At 39.7% G+C, this 21,170-nt stretch overlaps 1 protein-coding gene across 1 annotated transcript in view; it reads left to right on the top strand.

The window, feature by feature from the left end:
- The window catches only part of LOC147205274 (netrin receptor UNC5C-like), a 157,360-nt gene extending 137,881 nt beyond the window's left edge, over window positions 1–19,479 (top strand). Inside the window, exons 9-17 of the mRNA XM_086111773.1 lie at window positions 1,180–1,280; window positions 3,584–3,719; window positions 4,000–4,087; window positions 6,157–6,325; window positions 9,000–9,233; window positions 11,907–12,056; window positions 12,151–12,315; window positions 13,696–13,874; window positions 14,153–19,479. Of these exons, the coding sequence (XP_085967899.1) occupies window positions 1,180–1,280; window positions 3,584–3,719; window positions 4,000–4,087; window positions 6,157–6,325; window positions 9,000–9,233; window positions 11,907–12,056; window positions 12,151–12,315; window positions 13,696–13,874; window positions 14,153–14,315 (1,385 nt within the window). The 3' untranslated portion in view covers window positions 14,316–19,479. The remainder of the gene's footprint in view (window positions 1–1,179; window positions 1,281–3,583; window positions 3,720–3,999; window positions 4,088–6,156; window positions 6,326–8,999; window positions 9,234–11,906; window positions 12,057–12,150; window positions 12,316–13,695; window positions 13,875–14,152) is intronic.
- The last annotated feature ends 1,691 nt before the right edge of the window (window positions 19,480–21,170 follow it).

Raw genomic sequence — 21,170 nt, 5'->3', positions numbered from 1 at the left:
CTGTTTTTCTTTTTTTTTTTTCGTGTCATATCTGTGTTTTACATTGGAGATGTGGATTTATTTATGAGTGCTAGTGGGAGGCCAGGAAGTTAGCTGGAGGTACATGGACAAGTGTCATGTTTACATACGTCAGCTGGGACAACTCAGGAAGTTGCAGTGTAAAAACATGCACAGGGGAGTTCTAAATGTGGAATATTTAAAGCAGAACTAAGGGTTAATATGTTCTGGACTTCCTGTATCCATTTGTTCGGTCTTTTTTTTTTCCTGTAATAATGTGGCATTTGACAAAATGGGTCCAGCTAATGCGCTAAATGCTAACAGACCAAACTGTCAGATTGAAGCTAAAATGTAACACGAGGTCCAACAAGACCATGAAAAATAGTCAAGTCTGCTATCCAGCTGTGTTGGCAGTGCCTCTAGTACTAGCCCGGCATTATATACGTCATGGTTGGTCCAAAGATAATACATGCTATGGGAAAGTAGATGATCTGCCATTGGCAACAACAAAGCACAATAATATATTCATTCACTGCTGCTCTGCAGTAGCACTGGCACAACATGAAAGCTGGCCTGGCCCTGGTCCTCGCCATAGCAACAACAAACGTGCTTGTCTCTGAAGAGTAATGTTAGCACTCGAAAACATTGTCCTGGCGGCTTCAACAAGACCATGAAAAATAGGTGAGCCTGGGTTGCCAAGGCAACAGCAAAGATTCAAACCTCCAAACAAAAAGTTTAGTCGTACTGCCAGCACGAGTACAGCAGGATATGTAACCTGGCTAGTCCAACAAGACCACGAAAATCTGTGGCAATCTGTGGCAAACACAAAAAAACTATTTTATCCCCCAAATAGTAATAATTGTGCTGCTGGTGTAACATTTGTCAAATGGTTTTAGCAACTTTGCTATTAGGCTAACAATTTTGTTGCTTTGGTTGACCGAGAAACCCGTGCTTAAGATTGTGCTCATGGTATCAAATGTTCATTATTTGACTTTTTAAAAATTTCCGTTGTACCTATTTCCATTCCCCCCGTACCCCCGCCCCTCCACTTTTCCTTGCTCCTAGCTGATTTTTTTTCAGCCCCTCCTGATTTGACAAATGTGGCCGCCATGTACGGCGGTCCCTCTTATGTCCTCCGTGGCCTGTCGGATAAAATCCCAATGACCGACTCTCCACTCTTAGAGCCCCTCCCCAACCTGAAGATTAAGGTGTACAACTCCTCCGGCCTCGTCACGCCGCAGGACGACCTCGGAGGAGACTTTACGTCCAAGCTCTCTCCCAAGGTAAGGCTATTGAGTTTTTTTGTTTTTTTTATATGTTGGCACAATAACCCCTAAAACACATTTTCCCGTGACTTACTAAAATTCATACGTTAAAATTCCATTCGCAACAAAGCCCATTGAGTCATACCTCATAATAAAGCACTAGAAGAGAGCCTGTCAGATATGCGACAATAGTGCCACAGTAATGCCCCTACGATGACATATTAATCAAAAACGTGTTAATTGAAAATGGAATCACTACCTGTTGCCGATTAAACTCAAGACAAAAAAAAAACTATCTGGTCGTACCTCATATTAACTCCTTCATGCACCCTGTAACCTGATAACATGGTAAGCTGACCACTGTCCCTGAAAGGGTTAAAGCACATGAGGAGGACCATCCAGTAATTTCACCACTGTAGCATTAGAGCTCGACAAAAAATGTTTTTCGTTGCTTAAAACTGACATCAATACCACTACTCGCTTATTAATTCTCCAAAACATGAATATGGAGCAACTGCTACGGAGTCATAGAGCATATTAAAGCACTTGAAGAAGGCTTTCCTGATATGTTTTCTTGCATTCTTTCATTAAAAATTTGCATCGTTACTTGTCTCTTATGAAGACACACATCAGAAGTTCCTAATTTGCAACGAGCACCACTGAGTCACACATAACAGTGCCTGATATTAAAGCACTTGTAGAGGCCGTTCTAGATCAAGAGACTTAAGAGACGATACAATGGCCTCAAAAAGATTGTTCGAAAATGGCGAAATGCTAAAAATGGCTCGTGACAAACGACCCTCAGTCATACCTCATATTAAAGCCCATAAAGTGATGCTTTCTGCATCAATAGTTATTTTCTCAATGTGCTCTCATAAAATAACACAGTAACAAAAAATAAATAAATAACCTGTCGCGACTCAATCACCTGAATAATGTTGCTGATGAAAACTGACATGTCAAAAAAATCAATTTGTAACACAAACCCCAAAGCTCACCGAGTCAAATCTCCAATTAAAGCATTTCCAAATCGGTGAATGTATCATTGAACAGATGAGACCATGACCCCAAAACATTGAAAAACGGCATCAATATGCTTATTAACCCCCCCCCCCCAAAAAAAATTGTACTTACACCAAACCATATCGAGTTATATGTCACATTAAACCACTAAAAGACGGCTTTCTCGATCCATAGCTATTTCGTCAGTGTGCCAAAAAACTTTGTCAACATGTTCGGCCTTATCAAAATTGACGTGAAAAATTTGAGTCATGGCTAATAATGAAAAAAAAAATGTTGTTTTCAGTCACAAGTCATCCTTGTTTCACCAAATCTTAAACTGAACCTGAATCCTAATGACTTATTTTACAAGTCAGCGCTCACATTTAGACCATGAAATGCAAAATAGCTTTTTTTTTTCCTCCTACTACTTGATACCCTACGGTGATTTGAGATCTTCCTTTTTCCAGCTGAGCCTCATGGCGGCGCTCCCGGGCACGAGGCTCAGCTTCCCAGTAGCAGTTCTCAAGGAAATGTGTCCAACAAAAAAGAAATCACTGCCAAAACATATTTTTTGCATGGAATACTTCAGGATGAACACATCGTCTCTTCTCAGTGACCAACTTTTACTTGCTGACAAACTGATACTGTTACTTACAACACTATCGCATTACAACAGCAAATTATATGAATACAGTCTCATAAATGAAACAAAAATGTTATCCACGTACAGTCTTCAGAAAAATATTTTTTTCAATATACAGTATATTAATAAAGTTTAAAAATAAGCAGTAAAAAAATATTGTACTCAATTTTATTTTTAAAAAAAGTTGAACAAATAAATATAATATAAAAATAATTGTCTTACCCTAATAAATAAAATAAAATGAAATAATAGCGCAATAAAAATGATGCAATTAAATAAAATGTCATCTCTTTACAGACATCACAAAAACATTTTAACAAAAATGAAAAAGGAAAATTAAGTTGAATTACATAAAAGTAAAAATAGCTTTTCTGCCTTCATTTTGTAAAAATTAAAAAAAAAACTTAAATAATATATAATTTAATTAATGTCAAGCCAACAAAGAAAATACATTGAACAAAGGAAGTTCAACGACAAAATACATCCAGTAAGGTAAAATAATATTCTCTTGTAGAGCCGCTACAAAACAGCCAAGTAGAATAAAATAAAATAACGAACTATAATACATGAGCTAGCTTTTCTGCCATGGTTGTATGTGAAAGAAAAAAAAAAGTTCTCAACTGGAGCCAAATCCACTTTGCTGCTCATGGAGACTCTTGTAACTTTGCCGTTGCAGTTGACGCAGTCTCTACTGGAGAACAGCGACACCATGAACCTTCGGAACCAGAGCTTGGCCCGCACTCGAGACCCCTCGTGTACCGCGCACGGCTCCTTCAACAACCAGGGAGGACACCTAATTGTGCCCAACTCGGGTAAACGCAAGCCCACCTCCAAACAGACGCTTCTGCACCAAATCCATCTCCTCAGGGGAAGGAAATATTTGTGACATAGTTGATCGATGTACAGGAGAAACATTTTTTGATAACCTTTCTAATTTTACGTGAAAATACCGCCAGTGAAAAGTAGGATCTAGTGCGACATTTGTTGTCAGAGGTAGTTTATCTCGAAAGGTGTCAATATGCTGGACTAATGCTCCCTTGCTCATTGCGCACGATGAGCTGAAAGAAGTTGTTCGTGCCGCTTGTGTTGCAGGAGTGAGTCTGCTGGTTCCGGCGGGCGCCGTCCCCCAGGGCCGCGTCTACGAGATGTATGTGACGGTGCACAGGAAGGACAGCTCCAGGCAAGTCTTAGCCCCTTTCCCCCCCCCCACCCACCCCCGCCATCTTCCTCACGTCTTTCATGTGCCTTCCCAGCTGCTGGCCGAACATATTTTTTCCTCTTCAGCGCAACATCTCGACGCGTATTCCTCGTCGTTATTAATATTTACATTCATTGATCGCTTCTGTTGATCATTCGCAGTGAATGCAGGGCCATCTTTGATACATTTTTTCAGCTTTTTGGGGCAGACCAGCCAAGAGATGTTTTAATGTTTTGTTTTGATTTTTTTTTTAAATACTATTCAAACTTAGAATATGAATCAGGCTTTACTTTTCAAAATGTTGAAGTATAAAAGTCAATTATGTGAAATTCAACTTCATTTTATTTGAACTTATTGCGGTACAAAGACTTCCTATTTTTTTACACTTAAAACTATTGGTCCAAAAATAACACCCCAAAATTCTATACACTATGCTAAATATTTCATTTTATTCTTATTATTATTTTATGTTTTCACGCAATGGACTATTACTACTAACTGTGCAATGTATCACAGTGTTGCGACAGTTCAGTTGTTTCATAAAAATCCTTCTGAAGGATTTTAAGGACTTTGTCAGTGAATCATCTTGTGTCGAGGCGAAAGTATAACTTTTGTCAGCGCAGAACATAGATGACTGGGATTTGCCTTGGGCCCCTAAATGACTAAGTGTCACATCAAATTTCAGAAAAATGCCGGGCTTCTAACTTCAAACGGTCGCCTTAATACAATTCCACACGCGTAATAGCCCAACGGATTAAGTGGCAAGCTCGGCGTTGGCTACGCCAACGTGACTGCGCTACATTTCGCCTCCTTGATGGAATGTTTATTTTATCTTCTTCTACTTCTCCCTTCATGAGTCATTAATGAGGTCCAGCGGCTGAATCAATAATGCTGTCGAGGATTAGTGCTGCCTCAAGCAGTGCTGCCCCATGCCCCCCAATGTTTTTTTTTTAAGTCGAGACTCTAAAAAAAAAAACCAAGAAGACGTATCTTGAAGCTGCATGGTCTTTCACACCAGCCATCAGGTGGCAACAGATCAAATGGTCGTTTGGCTAAAAATTACTCACTGGTATTGTTACATTTTAAAAAAAAAAAAAAAAAAAAAAAACGTAACGGCAAACTGATGTTTTTAAACATAAATTTTGCTTTGATAAAGTCGCGGACAGGTGATAGTTGAATGCGAGTGGAGGAAGATGAATGTTGGGCTGAGTGTAGCACAAGAGGCGGGGAGTGAGCACCGGGGATGTTTTCTCACCCGACTCACTCGGTTGGAGTTTCAAACACCCACACGCTGATGGGATTTTATTTTATTCCATTTTATTTGAAGTTTGTGGTTTTATTTTCAAAGGGCTTTGTATGTATTTTTTTTTTTTTGTCTAAGAATTGCCTGATTTACTCACAATGTGCTTTCTAATTGCATAACTCTGAATTGTTTTTATTTGGATTTGGTTTCAAGTTGTTAGTAGAATTAGTTACTTACATGTGATATAATTAGTGTGATTGTGCTTTTTCGTTTACCATTTTTATACACCCAATGCATTTCATTTTATTATTTTTCAATGCATTTTAATGGCCGTATGTTATACCCGGATTTAATGCCCGGTCCAAATCAATCCATCAAACTTTATTTATATTGCACTTTTCATATATAAAAATGCAACTCAAAGTGCTGTACATTGCCTTCATTTTATTTACCTGATATACAGTATACTGTAATTTTCTGATATTATGATATAAATTGATAGATACTTTTTCATTAATTTTAGTATGACAAGCCAGCAAAACTATATTTTTGTTTTTAAATATTTAAGATTCATTTTTACATAGACTTGAATTAGTATTGTCCTTGTTGTTTGTTTGTATTATTTACTTTATGTCATTGTTTACATTTAACATGCATCAACTTCCAAATTACATCTTAAGAGCAAAATTTGGATTGTTTGACGAGTGCCCAGGAGTCGGACGACTGCTTTCAAGCAACACAGCCCGAGACTAAAACGACTCCCATCGACTTAAAATGCTGCGGCCACGTGTTTATCTGTTCGCCGCAGACCACCGGTGGAGGACGTGCAGACTGTGCTGAGTCCGGTGGTAAGCTGCGGACCCCCGGGAGCTCTGCTGACCAGACCGGTCATCCTCACCATCCACCATTGTGCTGACAACGTCCACGAGGACTGGCTCATACAGCTGAAAAACCAACTGGCTATGGGCGAGTGGGAGGCGAGTGCACGTGCTTCTTTGCTTATGTTTGTTTACAGTTACACACTAGTCTTTATTTATTTATGTATTTATTTATTTATACACTGCTTTGTGTGTTCTTATGACACTCTCGACATAGCTGAGTAGTGAATGATTACATTTCAACTCTGCGTCGAGCAACTGCAGCCCTGTCATGCTTTCATCAAGTTGTGCTTTGTAATGTGGGCGGGCAGGAACTAAGCATGCAAGTAGGTGGGTAGGTAGGTGGTAGGTATGTTAGGTAGAGGATAGGTATCTTCGCAGTGAAGGTATACAGTATACCGTATTTGGATATAAGAAAGAGAGGTACAGACTAAAAAAAAAAAAAAAAAGTTGTGTTGTTTTCCCAGCCAAGGCTCGACCCAGCAGATTGGTCTCAAGATCAGATTGAGGAGAGCCGAAAAAATGAAATTGTTTGCCTTTTAGACAGTTTTGTTGTGGACTGAGGTTGAGGTACATTTTATGTAGCATTGGCTCAGTGTGTACTGTAGTGCGGATGGCCCACCCACCCAAAAAAATGTGTGGGATTCATTAGGAAAAGAATCAGGTGTAAAAACTGCCAAACTGTGACCCATGACAGGAGAAAGTTGCTTCGTCTTCGAAAATGGGTACCGTCGTAAAATTAGTTTTGCTTTTAACCACAGCTACACCGATCACCTACTACTCCATTTCCAGTTTTAACTCATCACGATGGGTATTTTGGAGCCCCTGTTGGATAATTGGACAATTTCTTGACCCAGTGTGCTGGGTCAAATTCTCAGCCAATGGTATAAATAACCCAGCATTGGATCAGTCCTTTTTGGACCCAGCGCTCGGTAAGCCATTTCACCCAATTTCGTTTACTTTTGACCCAACGGTGTAAGAAGTGTACTAGCTTAGGTTGGTATGTCGGTAGAGGGTAAGTAGATGGGGTTGCTAGTTAGATAGGTGAGTATCGGGTAAGTCGTGTGGATAAGTAGCTTTATCATTTCATCTTTACCACGCATGTACAGTCGAATAATATCAAGCAAGTATACAAAAGCCACCCGTGACTATTGTTTCAGCAGCAAAAGGTAACATCCCCCAACACAGAGCACACCATGCCTGACAACCTGTTCATCTACATACGCACACGCTTTGTGATATACACCACGTCTGTAGGGGATAAAGCAAATAGAAAAGCAGGCAAGAATTCTCTTACAGGAGGTAGGAGACTCCTATCAGCTGCAATTTGTTATGCTCCTGCCGTCCTCCTCCTCTCTCATCTTTTTTTTTTTTTTGGTGTGTGTGTGTGTGCTTCTTTTAGCATGAAGCCTTAGAAATTTCAGCGAGTGTGTTTTTGTATACTGTGTGTGTGTGTGTATATGTGCATGTGTGTATCATCCCCGTGCGCTCGTCTTGTTTCTTATCACAGCTCCACACAATGTCTCTGCGCAATTAGCCATGCGTACGATGCTTGTGTGTGCGCCTGTACGTACGTGTGGGGGTGGGGGGGGGGGCAATGTTTGCAGCAACAGGGATGGGGTATTGAAAATGAAAAGCGGAATTTGTTTGGAGGAAAATGTTCACCCCCCATACAAAAATTACATTTAAGATCCAAATGGAGTGAAGTAATTAAATTCTGCAGGTGTCAGGCCACAGTGTGATGAGAACTTCCGCTGATTACACATTCAAAGCATGTTGGCTCCCCCTGCCCTATTGTATTGAGTGGGTCACATCTCAAAAGCATTAGCGACAGACGCAGCGCAAGGTGCCTGCCCATGCGAGTGACCCGGCATACGAGCGATCCGACTTACGAGTTTTTTGAGCCACAATACACAGATTTTCAGTTTTGACTTGAGATGGCAAGTGACTCAATGGATGACACAACAAGCAGTAAACTGGCAGATATACTTAGTTAATATTTTTCAAAAAAAAAGCTTCACACTTTTAGTTGAGTTTCTGTCAAATTTACTATTTAATGACAAACTCAACATAAAACAGAAGAGAATTACACATTATGTATTCAAAACAACCACCTACTGTAGCCACAGCTACCTGAATGCTAAGGTACAATGGGAAACTCCATAGGAACAAAAGCTAACAATTAGCATTATATTGTTAATGTTGTTCCCTTTTAAGCGACAAGTATCTGAAGGTGCTGCAACACATGTAGACAGACCATATAACAATGTTCACATGCATATATTCTTCATCCTCTGTGAAGACTGACTCTGAAATTAATGCTGTAGTGAGAAGTTGATCGAGGAGCTGAGTTTCCAGTACAGTATATCAATGTATCAGTTTTATACTGCCGCCAGGTGGCAAAGGTGCATACACCAGAATGAGCAGCACAATTGAAGGGAAAGGTGTGTTTCATTCTTTTTAATTGTATTGTATTTAATTCCACAGCTCTGATAGGCTCCAGCACGTGAGGATAAGCGGATTAGAAAATGGATGGATGGATGGATTTAATTCCATCATCACTGTGTTTTTTATAACTCGTAATATCAAAGATATTAAAAATGGATCACAAAACTTTTTTTTTTTTTTAATGGGAGGCTTAAACAGATTAATTTGATAAGTAAAGAACATAGTAAAGGGTTGGTAGCTAGGTAAGATGGATAGCCAAGACTCATCTTCAGCATAACAGACTGGCTCCACAGTAACGTGTGTGTACTATATGTGTGTCCAACAGGATGTGGTGGTGGTGGGCGAGGAAAACTTCACCACTCCCTGCTACGTGCAGATGGACTCGGAAGCCTGTCACATCCTCACGGAGACTCTGGGCACGTACTGTCTGGTGGGCCAGTCGGTGGGCAAGGCGGCCGCCAAGAGGCTGAAGCTGGCTGTCTTTGGGCCCGTTTCTTGCACCACGCTGGACTACCACATCAGGGTGTACTGTCTGGATGACACGCAAGATGCACTCAAGGTAAGAAACCCCGCAGTTGCGTGGACACAACATTAGGTACACTTGCATAATAATAACTATGAAGAATAAAAATAATATAACACAGGCTAAACAGTCAACCAGATCCCAGCTCCTGATTTAACTCTCTAAGCCACGCCCCCGAAAGGCAAACATCCACACACACCCAACACTTGGGTCCTTCAGTGTGTACAGTAATTATATTAAAAATGTTTATTTATTACATTCACTTTTATGATTTCTTAAGTCTTTCAAAGGCAGCTAAAAAAAAAGAGTGCCGGCCAATTTAGAGCATTCTGACTGATCTTTCAAGGCTCACAGAATAGTGTGTTGTATGACTATGTAAACACAGAAACTACCAGCTGAAAGATTAGACTCTCTTCTTTCAACACTCCAAAAATATTGTTTTGATTTTTTCCATCGTAAAATGTGCATTGGTTTGACCCAAATCAACAGTTTTGGACCTAAATGCAAAGCAGAAAACAAGCTTTTGTAAAAAAATACATATATTTTCTACACTACAGTGACTTTGATGCTCATTTTTGCTTCAGTCATTCTCCAAACTTCTGCAACACCTTTTTCTTGTATAAAGTACCATTAACAGTAAAAAATGTGCTTTTGATGGCAAAATAATGTATTTACAACAAATCACGAGTGTAACAATGTCACATTTTACAAACTTTATAAATTCTTTGCATGCTATTCAGTCGTGGTAGTAGTATTTAGTAGTGTGTGTGTGTGTGTGTGCGTGCGTGCACACGACGTCATCACTTGTACTTCTAAATTTATGTAATTCCCGTCATCTTTTCCCCCATTTTGTGGCATTCTCTGTAGTAAATCTAACATGACAAGCACTTTGATCAGTCACAAAATGCTTGTAACGGTCGCATTTCCTCGCTTCTGGCATGTTTGAACAGCTTACACGTGCGGTGGGCTCCTTCCGAAGAGATCCAATGCTGCCACCTGCGGGCCGATGTCATGATCACAGTTGCCCAAGGCTATTTTTCGCCCATTCCCATTAAAAAAAAAGGTGGTTGACAGTGATTGACGTTGAAGGGGCTCAAAGAGTTAATATTTTTTATAAATTGCAATACTGTACCACCATCTTGGGGGGACTTAATGGCTTTTCAGTTCATTCGAGTAGCGAACAGTAATTAGATAAAGTAGTGAAACCTGCCATGTGCGACATGTGTGGCCCTATATTTTTATATTCTTATTCTGTCTTAATTCTAATCTTTTCTGTTGCTCTATTTAAGCACTAAGCACATTTTAGATCTAATCTAGTGTGCTTTTTTTAATTGTCTGCCCAACATGTGCTCCAACTCCAAGCCTCAAGTCATCATAAGAAGAATTCACGGTGCTTTATTGTGTTCATTTGCATTCCGACATATTAAAGATTTTGTGTGTGTGGCGTCTTCATCTTGGCGGCGATAAACAAAACCGGGTCGAGCAATGTCAAACTAGCTGACGCTTTAGAGTTTAAACATATTCAAAAGCCCCGGAGGGAACATCTGATACGGGGGAGCTTAGCGCTGCTAATTTATGCATGAAGTGATCAAGTTGAGTAGCAACGCGTAGACACGCGCGCACTAACAGTGTGGTTAGCATTTCAAACAAGCAATTCCACCGTTAAAAACAACTCTCGGAGAGATGCGGTTTAGCATATTACATACCACTTGTCTTTTTTACTTTTAATCTTGTAAAACGGGAGAAATTATGCAGAGCGGATGCCCACGCATGGAATGAACGCACGAGTATCCCAACGAGCGACGTGGCCGCTTGTCCCGTATGTATTTAAACAACAAAATGTCGCCATTGATCGCAAATGTACACGTAAATGAGCCGAGGGTGTTCAAATGTGCAGCCACATGCTGCTTCACCGTGCATAATTTTTGTACAGCCCTGTGCAATAGAAAAACAGTGCTTTAGCACCATCATGTGGGTATCTACGGGCACCTTTAAGGGGGCTGAAAATTGAGTTTGTCTTTTTTTTGGGGGGGGGGATAATCTAATGAAGCATTTTTAATAAAAGTAAATGTGTGTTCAATTTATGGGTAGTTTATTTTCATATTTATTTTCATTTTTTTCTTAGATGAAATCAAATACCGTAACCAACTATTTAATGACATTTTGAATTAATAAAAATATTTTTAATAACCAATTTGAGGAGGGGAAATGGCTGAATTACTGTAACAAATATTACAGCACTCATAATTACATAAATGCCAGACGGGGCAAATTATTCTGATCTTGGTATCATATTATTATGGGTATGGAAAAGAAACAGAATCAAATGTTCGAACTTTGCAGTGGATTCATTTTTCTTTTTTGAAATCCAATGCGGTACATCTCGTAAGTTTACTTGAATTTAGGTACAATACATTTCCATTTAGTCTTTTAGAACTGTTTGTTTTCAAACATTTATTTCCCAATACATGAACGTATGTACAATACATTTTCATTGAAACATTATTTAAGCGCAGATTGAATTTCTTGTATTTAAGTGTGGGCTTACTGTTTGAATTGTACATAATGTTGCAGTCGTTTACAGGAGTATCGTACATTATTTTAATTTTTGTCATGACGTTGATACTTTTTTTAGAGGTGGTACGAAGAACCACTTGCATAGTTGATTGAAAAAAAATCTGGCCACCGTTGTTTGTTTTTTTTTGGCAGGAGGTTCTTCAGATGGAGACGCATATGGGAGGCAAACTCCTGGACGAGCCCAAGACTCTCAACTTTAAGGACAGCACGCATAACCTGAGACTGTCCATTCATGATGTACCGCACCCGCACTGGAAAAGCAAACTCATTGCCAAATATCAGGTGAAGCCACAGAGGCGCAAAAGTACTCACACTCTTTAGTTAAGTATTGATTTGACTCCTTTGCGTAAGTCAACTTTTGTACGTACCCCTGCAGGAGATCCCCTTCTACCAGGTATGGAGCGCTAGCCAGAGGAGCCTCCACTGCACCTTCACACTGGAGAGGATCAGCTCGGCCGTTACTGAGGTCAGCTGTAAGCTGTGCGTCAGGCAGGTGGAGGGCGAGGGGCAGATCTTTCAGCTCAGCAACACCCTGGAGGAGGTTCGAGCGCCACCGTTCACACCGCACCATAATCAACTTGCTAATATAATAGCCGCCATAATCCCGGGTGACCGCTTTGTATCCCACAAGACAGAGTGACTTTATATCGTGCCATTTAACTCATTAAATCCCAGCCATTTTCACTGGAGCAACCCCCTCAATCCCAGCGTTTTACTGGATTTTGACTAATCTTGCAAGGCCCACAGAATATTTGGCTCTAATGCTAAAAATTGTATTTTTTTTTCCATTCTTCAGCAATCAGCACTATAAAATGGCTAAGTTTCATGAAAATGGCGATTCCTGGGCAAAAAGCGGAGAAAGGAGCTTTTTGTAAAAGCATGCATTTCAAGCACGTGAGGCACCACTGCCACCTACTGGTTTTTTATATGATTTACAATGCAAACGGCTTATTCCCATTCACAGATTGCATCAGACCCCCCTCCTCTCTATGACGCAAAAAAAAAGACTTAGACGTAGAAGTACGTCCTTGGTAGGCGGGGCCTAATTTTAAACACGCATACAAGTACGTCTTGTGGAATGAAAGAGTTAAATACAAACTGGGCGAAAGCACCATTAAGGCCACATGGACACCACACTGGTTAAAAAAAAATTTAAAAATAAAATTACTTTCAGTCAAATAGGAAGTGTGTATGTCTGTCACCGTTTCCGTCAGCATTTCATAACCGCCCCAAAGGGGGCCATGCCATCCCTTGTCGACGACAGCCAATTGGCAGCAAGAATGTAATTTCCACGTCACTCACAGGTGCCGCGCAAGCCGACACGCAGCCAAACAAAGAAATATATATATATATATATATATATATATATACACACACACACACATTTATTCATTCATTGATTCATTCGCCGAACCATTTGGAGAAGTTCTGTGGATTGACCAAAGTCCTCTTGACGAGCCTCCCGTCTCATTTGCACAATTTTCAGCCTAAAGCCCACCGCGGCCATGGCATGGGAGTTCAAAACGATGACATTTGGAGCCCCCCCCCATCCCCCGCCCAAAAAATATAGAAATACAGTCTGACCTTTGAACCCACCCCGCATACACGCTCAGCTTTTGTCAGTATAGCAAAAATCAAAGCCTCGCTATTCCGGTCATGTTGGCATGACCTCTCGCCCCACTATGAATGATTGAACAATCGCAGGCAGCTCGACTTAAGACTTTGTGACTTGTGGATCTTTGAAAGTATGCAAGTTCGTGGAGGAACTTCTCTGTGTGCTCGGCTTCATCTTTGGGCATCCTGCTCTTTATTAGTGTTCCTGAGAAGCGACTTTATTCAGGAAAACGCGTGACAACAAAAAAGTTGGCGTTTTTTTCGAGGCAGAAATGAATGACTGGCATTTCACTTCAATTCATTGTAGGAGCTCCAGTGCATAGACACGTCCCTGATGGACCCAGCCAGCAACATTACCACGTTAGTGGGGCCCAACGCCTTCCGCATCCCCCTGTCCATCAGACACAAACTGTGCGGGAGTCTGGACGCACCGCAGACAAGAGGCAACGACTGGAGGATGCTGGCCCACAAGCTCAACTTGGACAGGTTGCTTCAGTCCTCCAATTGACCCGACACCACATGCGCACTTATTCATTTTCTTTGGACGATTTTTGAAAAGCATAACGTCACTGCGCTTCTTCAAATCGTGGCAACAAAAAAAAACATGAAAGGATCAAAGTATAAATCCAATTTGATACATTGGTTCAATTAGCTAATTTGAGTTTTTCCTGACAGATGAAAGCTGTAAAAACACTCCTCTCAAAGTGTCAAGGCACCACTGCACGGTGAACGTGAGCTTCATGTTTGTTTTTGGCATTCTTCAGGTACCTGAACTACTTCGCCACCAAGTCCAGTCCGACAGGCGTCATCCTGGACCTGTGGGAGGCCCAGCATTTCCCCGACGGGGACCTCAACGAACTGGCGGCCGTGCTGGAAGAGATGGGTCGACACGATAGCAACTTCTGCTCCATGACCGTGGAACACTGACCGGGCTAGGGACCAACGACTCTGGACAAATGGCAATGGGTGTGACCATGTACGCGGGCCAGGCTAACCCAGGGGGACGCGAGCAGAACTTACAAAAAAAACGAACTAAATAAAAGCTGTGTCTTTTTACTTGCCTAGAACGAGCTAAACTAGCGATGTTACTTAAAAGTGGCATTGTCGGTAGCGGGCTAACAAAACAAACTAAGGATAGAAGAAAAGCGTTAGCGATTGTTGCAAACCGCTAGCAAGGGTAAAGGGATCGAGCTAAGGACATGAATTCAGGGAAAGCGTTTGCTAAACGCTGGCGAGCATAAAAGGAAGCTAGCTTAAGAAAATGTTTTGACGGGTGAGTGTACGACTGTCAGCCTGTCGGGAACAAACTGTTTAGTTGAATGAGTGGGGATAAAAGTGGCATTGTAAGTAGTGAGCTAACAAAGTGAGCTAAATATGTTTGTTGAGGCCTGAGGGACACTTGCTAACCCCTAGCGAGCATAAATGGAACATAGCTTGAAAGACGCTTTGAGGAGTGTTTTTACGGCTTTCATCCGTCGGGAACGATCCAAACTAGCTATGTTGTTGAAAAATTGGCATTGTATGTCGTGGGCTCATAACGCAAGATAAGGACATAGTTGGAGGGAAAACGTTGGCGATGAATGCTAACTGCTAGCATGGTAAACGAAAGCCAGCTCAAACATGTATACATTTACGATTTTTAAAAATGCAAGAGACGAAACGACGCGGCTACTCAGAGGCCGTGCCGTGTTGCAACTGTTAACCAGAGGTCCTGCCAAGCCACAACAAGCCCGCCTCCACTCAGATCCTGTCATGAATCGACCGGTTTCCCCGATGCGAGCGTGAAGTGCAGATGTATTGATATGAGTGGGAGAACATGCGAACAATAGATTCTCCTTTGTTATTATTCCTATGTTTATTTCATGATACTAATTATTATTGAATGAATGCAAGCCATGGCAAGAGAGTCTATGAGTTACAACTGCAGGAAGCAGTATTATTTTTCGTAATGACGAACAACCAGCAGGGGGTATAAGAAAGAGGATGAGGCAGCGATCGCACCACATGATTAATACACTTAGGGTTTTTTTTCCAAATATGTCATGGATTACTCATCCAGAGCAATTTTGGTGTGTCGTGTCACATCACCGCCATGTCTTTCTTGATCTCTAGTGCCATCCAGTGGCCTTGACAATACAGTTTAGTTGTCTTTTCATTTTAATGACTCATGTAAATACATGATTGTCAGTTGTGATAATAACTAATTATTTGAGTTATATTTTAGGTTTTCAAAAAATGTCCATGTCACCGCATTATGGAAATCGTGTTTGAAACACTTTTTTCTATTTATTTTTTTAGATGAACCAAAAAAAAAGTTATTTAGAAATCAATCTCAAAGCATGAATTTATTTTTTATGTTTATTTTTTTTCATATTTTGGTTGTCAAAATATATTTGAGGCCTTGGGATTCATTATTACGAAAACATATTTAATGTATTTAAACAATAAGATAAATATTTGAAAGAGTTCAAAACAAATATAAATTTGTTTTTTATTCTTATTTTGTAAGAGCAGCCCAGTCAGCAAAATTGGTCTGGCCCAGCTCTGGGGCAGAAACGGCACGTACACTCGGCCCACATACCTCAATGAATGACGGTCCTGCAGTGGCCCACGTCTGGCATCCATGATGTGGGCCGCAGTCGGCCCAGATCTGAGCCGCATTGTAAAGCCATATCTGGCCCTACTCCGGCCCGACGCTGGGCCAGAACAGGTTCCTGATCTCAGTCTGAATTCAACCTCAACTAAACCACATCTTTCATGAGCCATATTTGACCCACTTTTAAAAAAAAAGTCTCAAACACGACTGTTATAAAAATATGTTTATTGTCATAATTTGTGACCCTCACATATAACTCCACATACACTGGAAAAATGCACTTTTCTTTATTTAACAGTGAACACAAAGTCCAAATTGGGATGCAGCTTACTCTTGAACGGTATTTTTCTGTCCATCAAATTGTTGCGCTCTCCATGTCCTCTTTTCTTCTCATGCTCTCCTTCCTGTCACCATCCCGATCAGGAGCCAGATGTAGCCATCTTTTGATTGTGACATCAATTTCCTGGTCTGAGGCCCAAGATGTTAGGCTGTTAGGTCTCACAGCGGCTGTAAGAACTGTAAGAAAACAAGAATGGACAGTCTGTTAGGAAAACAAACATTTGTACATGTCATGACCAATGACTGGTCAGTAAAAATAACCCCTGAAATTTCTTATTATAATAATAATAATACATTTCATTTATAAGCGTCTTTCAAGACAATCTAGGACACTTTACAATCAAAACTAAACTAGGTGTGACGCTGTGGGGCGGAATATTTGGTCAGTGGCTCGGATAATGGATGGATTTGTATATTTTACTCTGAATCATATTGAATAACTGAATCTGAATTGTAGCATCTGAATTTGAAACGATAGACTTTTTTTTCTTTGAAACTGTATTTGATCCTCACTGAAAATTAAATTCTGTTTATTTTCATATTCAGTCTTACAAATACTAAACGTTTTTTTCAACGTCAGATTTTGTTTTTGAATTGAGGTACTAAGTTTTAAATTAACTTTATGGTCAAGTACGAAGTATCCAGTTTGTATTGCAGCAAACAGAATCAAAATTAATTTCATTGTATTTCAGTGCAGAAAGGGTTCTTTTTGGCAGCACCTCTGACTGTTCAATCACCTACATTTTCACAAGTGATGTGTCGGTGGCGAACGAGCCGGTACAAAGAGTTCTTTGATGTGAACGTTGATGAGCCGTTTTTAGCCGAAAAAAAACGACCATGTATAGGAAGGCGTTTCTAGCCCAAAAAAACGACCGTGTGTAGTAAGGTGTTTTTATACGAAAAAAACGACCATGTATAGTAAGGTGTTTTAGCGGGAAAAAAACTACCATGTATAGTAAGGTGTTTTTAGCTGGAAAAAAACGACCATGTATAGTAAGGCGTTTTGAGTCGAAAAAAGAAGGACCATGTATAGTAAGGTGTTTTTAGCCGAAAAAAATGACCATGTATAGTAAGCCGTTTTTAGACGAAAAAAATGACCAGGTATACTAAGGCGTTTTTAGCCCAAAAAAGCGACCCTGTATAGTAATGCGTTTTTAGACAGAAAAAAAAAGACCAGGTATAATAAGGCGTTTTTCGACGAAAAAAACGACCATGTATAGAAAGGCATTTTTAGCCGAAAAAAAGGACCATGTGTCGTAAGGCGTTTTTAGCCGAAAAAAAAGACCACGTATAGTAAAGTTTTTTTAGCCGAAAAAAAACGACCATGTATATAAGGCGTTTTTAGACGAAAAAAACGACCATGTACAAAAAGGTGTTTTTAGCCGATAAAAACAACCATGAATAGTAAGCCGTTTTTAGCCGAAAAAAAGGACCATGTATAGGAAAGCGTTTTTAGCCGAAAAAAACGACCATGTATAGTAAGACGTTTTTGACCGAAAAAAACGACCATGTATAGTAAGACGTTTTTGGACGAAATTTTTAGCCGAAAAAAACGACCATGTATCGTAAGGCTTTTTTAGACCAAAAAAACGACCATGTATAGTAAGACGTTTTTAGCCGAAAAAAAACGACCATGTGTAGTAAGGCGTTTTTAGCCGAAAAAAAACGACCATGTAAAGTGAGGTGTTTTTAGCTGAAAAAAAAGGCCATGAATAGTAAGGCGTTTTTAGCCGAAAAAAAAGGACCATGTATAGTAAGGCGTTTTTAGACGAAAAAAACGACCATGTATAGTAAGGTGTTTTTAGACGAAAAAAACGACCACGTATAGTAAGGCGTATTAACCCGAAAATAACGACCATGTATAGTAAGGCGTTTTAACCCGAAAAAAACGACCATGTATAGGAAGGCGTTTTTAGCCGAAAAAAACGAGCATGTATAGTAAGGCTTTTTAGCCGAAAAAAAAGACCATATATGGTAAGGCGTTTTAACACGAAAAAAACGACCATGTATAGTAAGGCATTTTAACTCGAAAAAAACGATCATGTGTCGTGAGGCGTTTTTAGCCGGAAAAAAAATGACCATGTATAGCAAGGCGTTTTTAGCTGAAAAAAAAACGACCCTGGATAGTAAGCCGTTTTTAGCTGAAAAAAAACGACCATGTATAGTCAGGCATTTTTAGCCGAAAAAAACGACCATGTATAGTAAGGCATTTTTAGCCGAAAAAAACGACCATGTATCGTAAGGCATTTTTAGCCGAAAAAAAACGACCAGGTACAGTAAGGCGTTTTTGGACGAAAAAAACGACCATGTATCGTAAGGCATTTTTAGCCGAAAAAAAACGACCAGGTACAGTAAGGCGTTTTTGGACGAAATTTTTAGCCGAAAAGAACGACCAGGAATTGTAAGGCCTTTTTGTACGAAAAAAACGACCATGTATAGTAAGGCATTTTTGGACAAAATTTTTAGCCGAAAAAAAACGACCATGTATAGTAAGGCGTTTTTAGCCGAAAAAAACGACCATGTATAGGAAGGCATTTTTAACCGAAAAAAACGACCATGTATAGTAAGGCTTTTTTGGACGAAATTTTTAGCCGAAAAAAACGACCATGTATAGTTAGGCCTTTTTGGACAAAAAAAAAAAAAACGACCATGTATAATAAGGCATTTTTGGACAAAATTTTTAGCCGAAAAAAAACGACCATGTATAGTCAGGCATTTTTAGCCGAAAAAAACGACCATGTATAGTAAGGCCTTTTTGGACGAAAAAAACGACCATGTATCGTAAGGCATTTTTAGCCGAAAAAAAACGACCAGGTACAGTAAGGCGTTTTTGGACGAAATTTTTAGCCGAAAAGAACGACCAGGAATTGTAAGGCCTTTTTGTACGAAAAAAACGACCATGTATAGTAAGGCATTTTTGGACAAAATTTTTAGCCGAAAAAAAACGACCATGTATAGTAAGGCGTTTTTAGCCGAAAAAAACGACCATGTATAGGAAGGCATTTTTAACCGAAAAAAACGACCATGTATAGTAAGGCTTTTTTGGACGAAATTTTTAGCCGAAAAAAACGACCATGTATAGTTAGGCCTTTTTGGACAAAAAAAAAAAAACGACCATGTATAATAAGGCATTTTTGGACAAAATTTTTAGCCGAAAAAAACGACCATGTATAGTAAGCCGTTTTTAGCCGGAAGAAAACGACCATGTATACTAAGAAGTTTTTAGCCCAAAAAACCGACCTTTTATAGTAAGGCATTTTTAGACGAAAAAAACGACCATGTATAGTAAGGCGTTTTTTGACAAAAAAAACGACCATGTATAGTAAGGTGTTTTGAGCCGAAAAAAAAAGACCTTGTATAGTAAGGTGTTATTCGACCAAAAAAAACGACCACATACAGAAAGGCGTTTTTATCCGAAAAAAACGACCATGTATAGTAAGGAGTTTTTAGACGAAAAAACGACCAGGTATAATAAGGCGTTTTTCGACGAAAAAAACGACCATGTATAGAAAGGCATTTTTAGCCGAAAAAAAGGACCATGTGTCGTAAGGCGTTTTTAGCCGAAAAAAAAGACCACGTATAGTAAAGTTTTTTTAGCCGAAAAAAAACGACCATGTATATAAGGCGTTTTTAGACGAAAAAAACGACCATGTACAAAAAGGTGTTTTTAGCCGATAAAAACAACCATGAATAGTAAGCCGTTTTTAGCCGAAAAAAAGGACCATGTATAGGAAAGCGTTTTTAGCCGAAAAAAACGACCATGTATAGTAAGACGTTTTTGACCGAAAAAAACGACCATGTATAGTAAGACGTTTTTGGACGAAATTTTTAGCCGAAAAAAACGACCATGTATCGTAAGGCTTTTTCAGACCAAAAAAACGACCATGTATAGTAAGACGTTTTTAGCCGAAAAAAAACGACCATGTGTAGTAAGGCGTTTTTAGCCGAAAAAAAACGACCATGTAAAGTGAGGTGTTTTTAGCTGAAAAAAAAGGCCATGAATAGTAAGGCGTTTTTAGCCGAAAAAAAAGGACCATGTATAGTAAGGCGTTTTTAGACGAAAAAAACGACCATGTATAGTAAGGTGTTTTTAGACGAAAAAAACGACCACGTATAGTAAGGCGTATTAACCCGAAAATAACGACCATGTATAGTAAGGCGTTTTAACCCGAAAAAAACGACCATGTATAGGAAGGCGTTTTTAGCCGAAAAAAACGAGCATGTATAGTAAGGCTTTTTAGCCGAAAAAAAAGACCATATATGGTAAGGCGTTTTAACACGAAAAAAACGACCATGTATAGTAAGGCATTTTAACTCGAAAAAAACGATCATGTGTCGTGAGGCGTTTTTAGCCGGAAAAAAAATGACCATGTATAGCAAGGCGTTTTTAGCTGAAAAAAAAACGACCCTGGATAGTAAGCCGTTTTTAGCTGAAAAAAAACGACCATGTATATAGTAAGGCGTTTTTGGACAACATTTTTAGCCGAAAAAAAACGACCATGTATAGTCAGGCATTTTTAGCCGAAAAAAACGACCATGTATAGTAAGGCCTTTTTGGACGAAAAAAACGACCATGTATCGTAAGGCATTTTTAGCCGAAAAAAAACGACCAGGTACAGTAAGGCGTTTTTGGACGAAATTTTTAGCCGAAAAGAACGACCAGGAATTGTAAGGCCTTTTTGTACGAAAAAAACGACCATGTATAGTAAGGCATTTTTGGACAAAATTTTTAGCCGAAAAAAAACGACCATGTATAGTAAGGCGTTTTTAGCCGAAAAAAACGACCATGTATAGGAAGGCATTTTTAACCGAAAAAAACGACCATGTATAGTAAGGCTTTTTTGGAC

This window comes from Hippocampus guttulatus, chromosome 5 (genome assembly GCF_054856545.1).
Source record: "Hippocampus guttulatus isolate MCC_2025c chromosome 5, RoL_Hgut_1.0, whole genome shotgun sequence".
NCBI classification, from domain to species: Eukaryota; Metazoa; Chordata; class Actinopteri; order Syngnathiformes; family Syngnathidae; genus Hippocampus; species Hippocampus guttulatus.
Note: the sequence above shows the minus strand (reverse complement) of the source record. Positions and strands in the feature narration are given on the sequence as shown.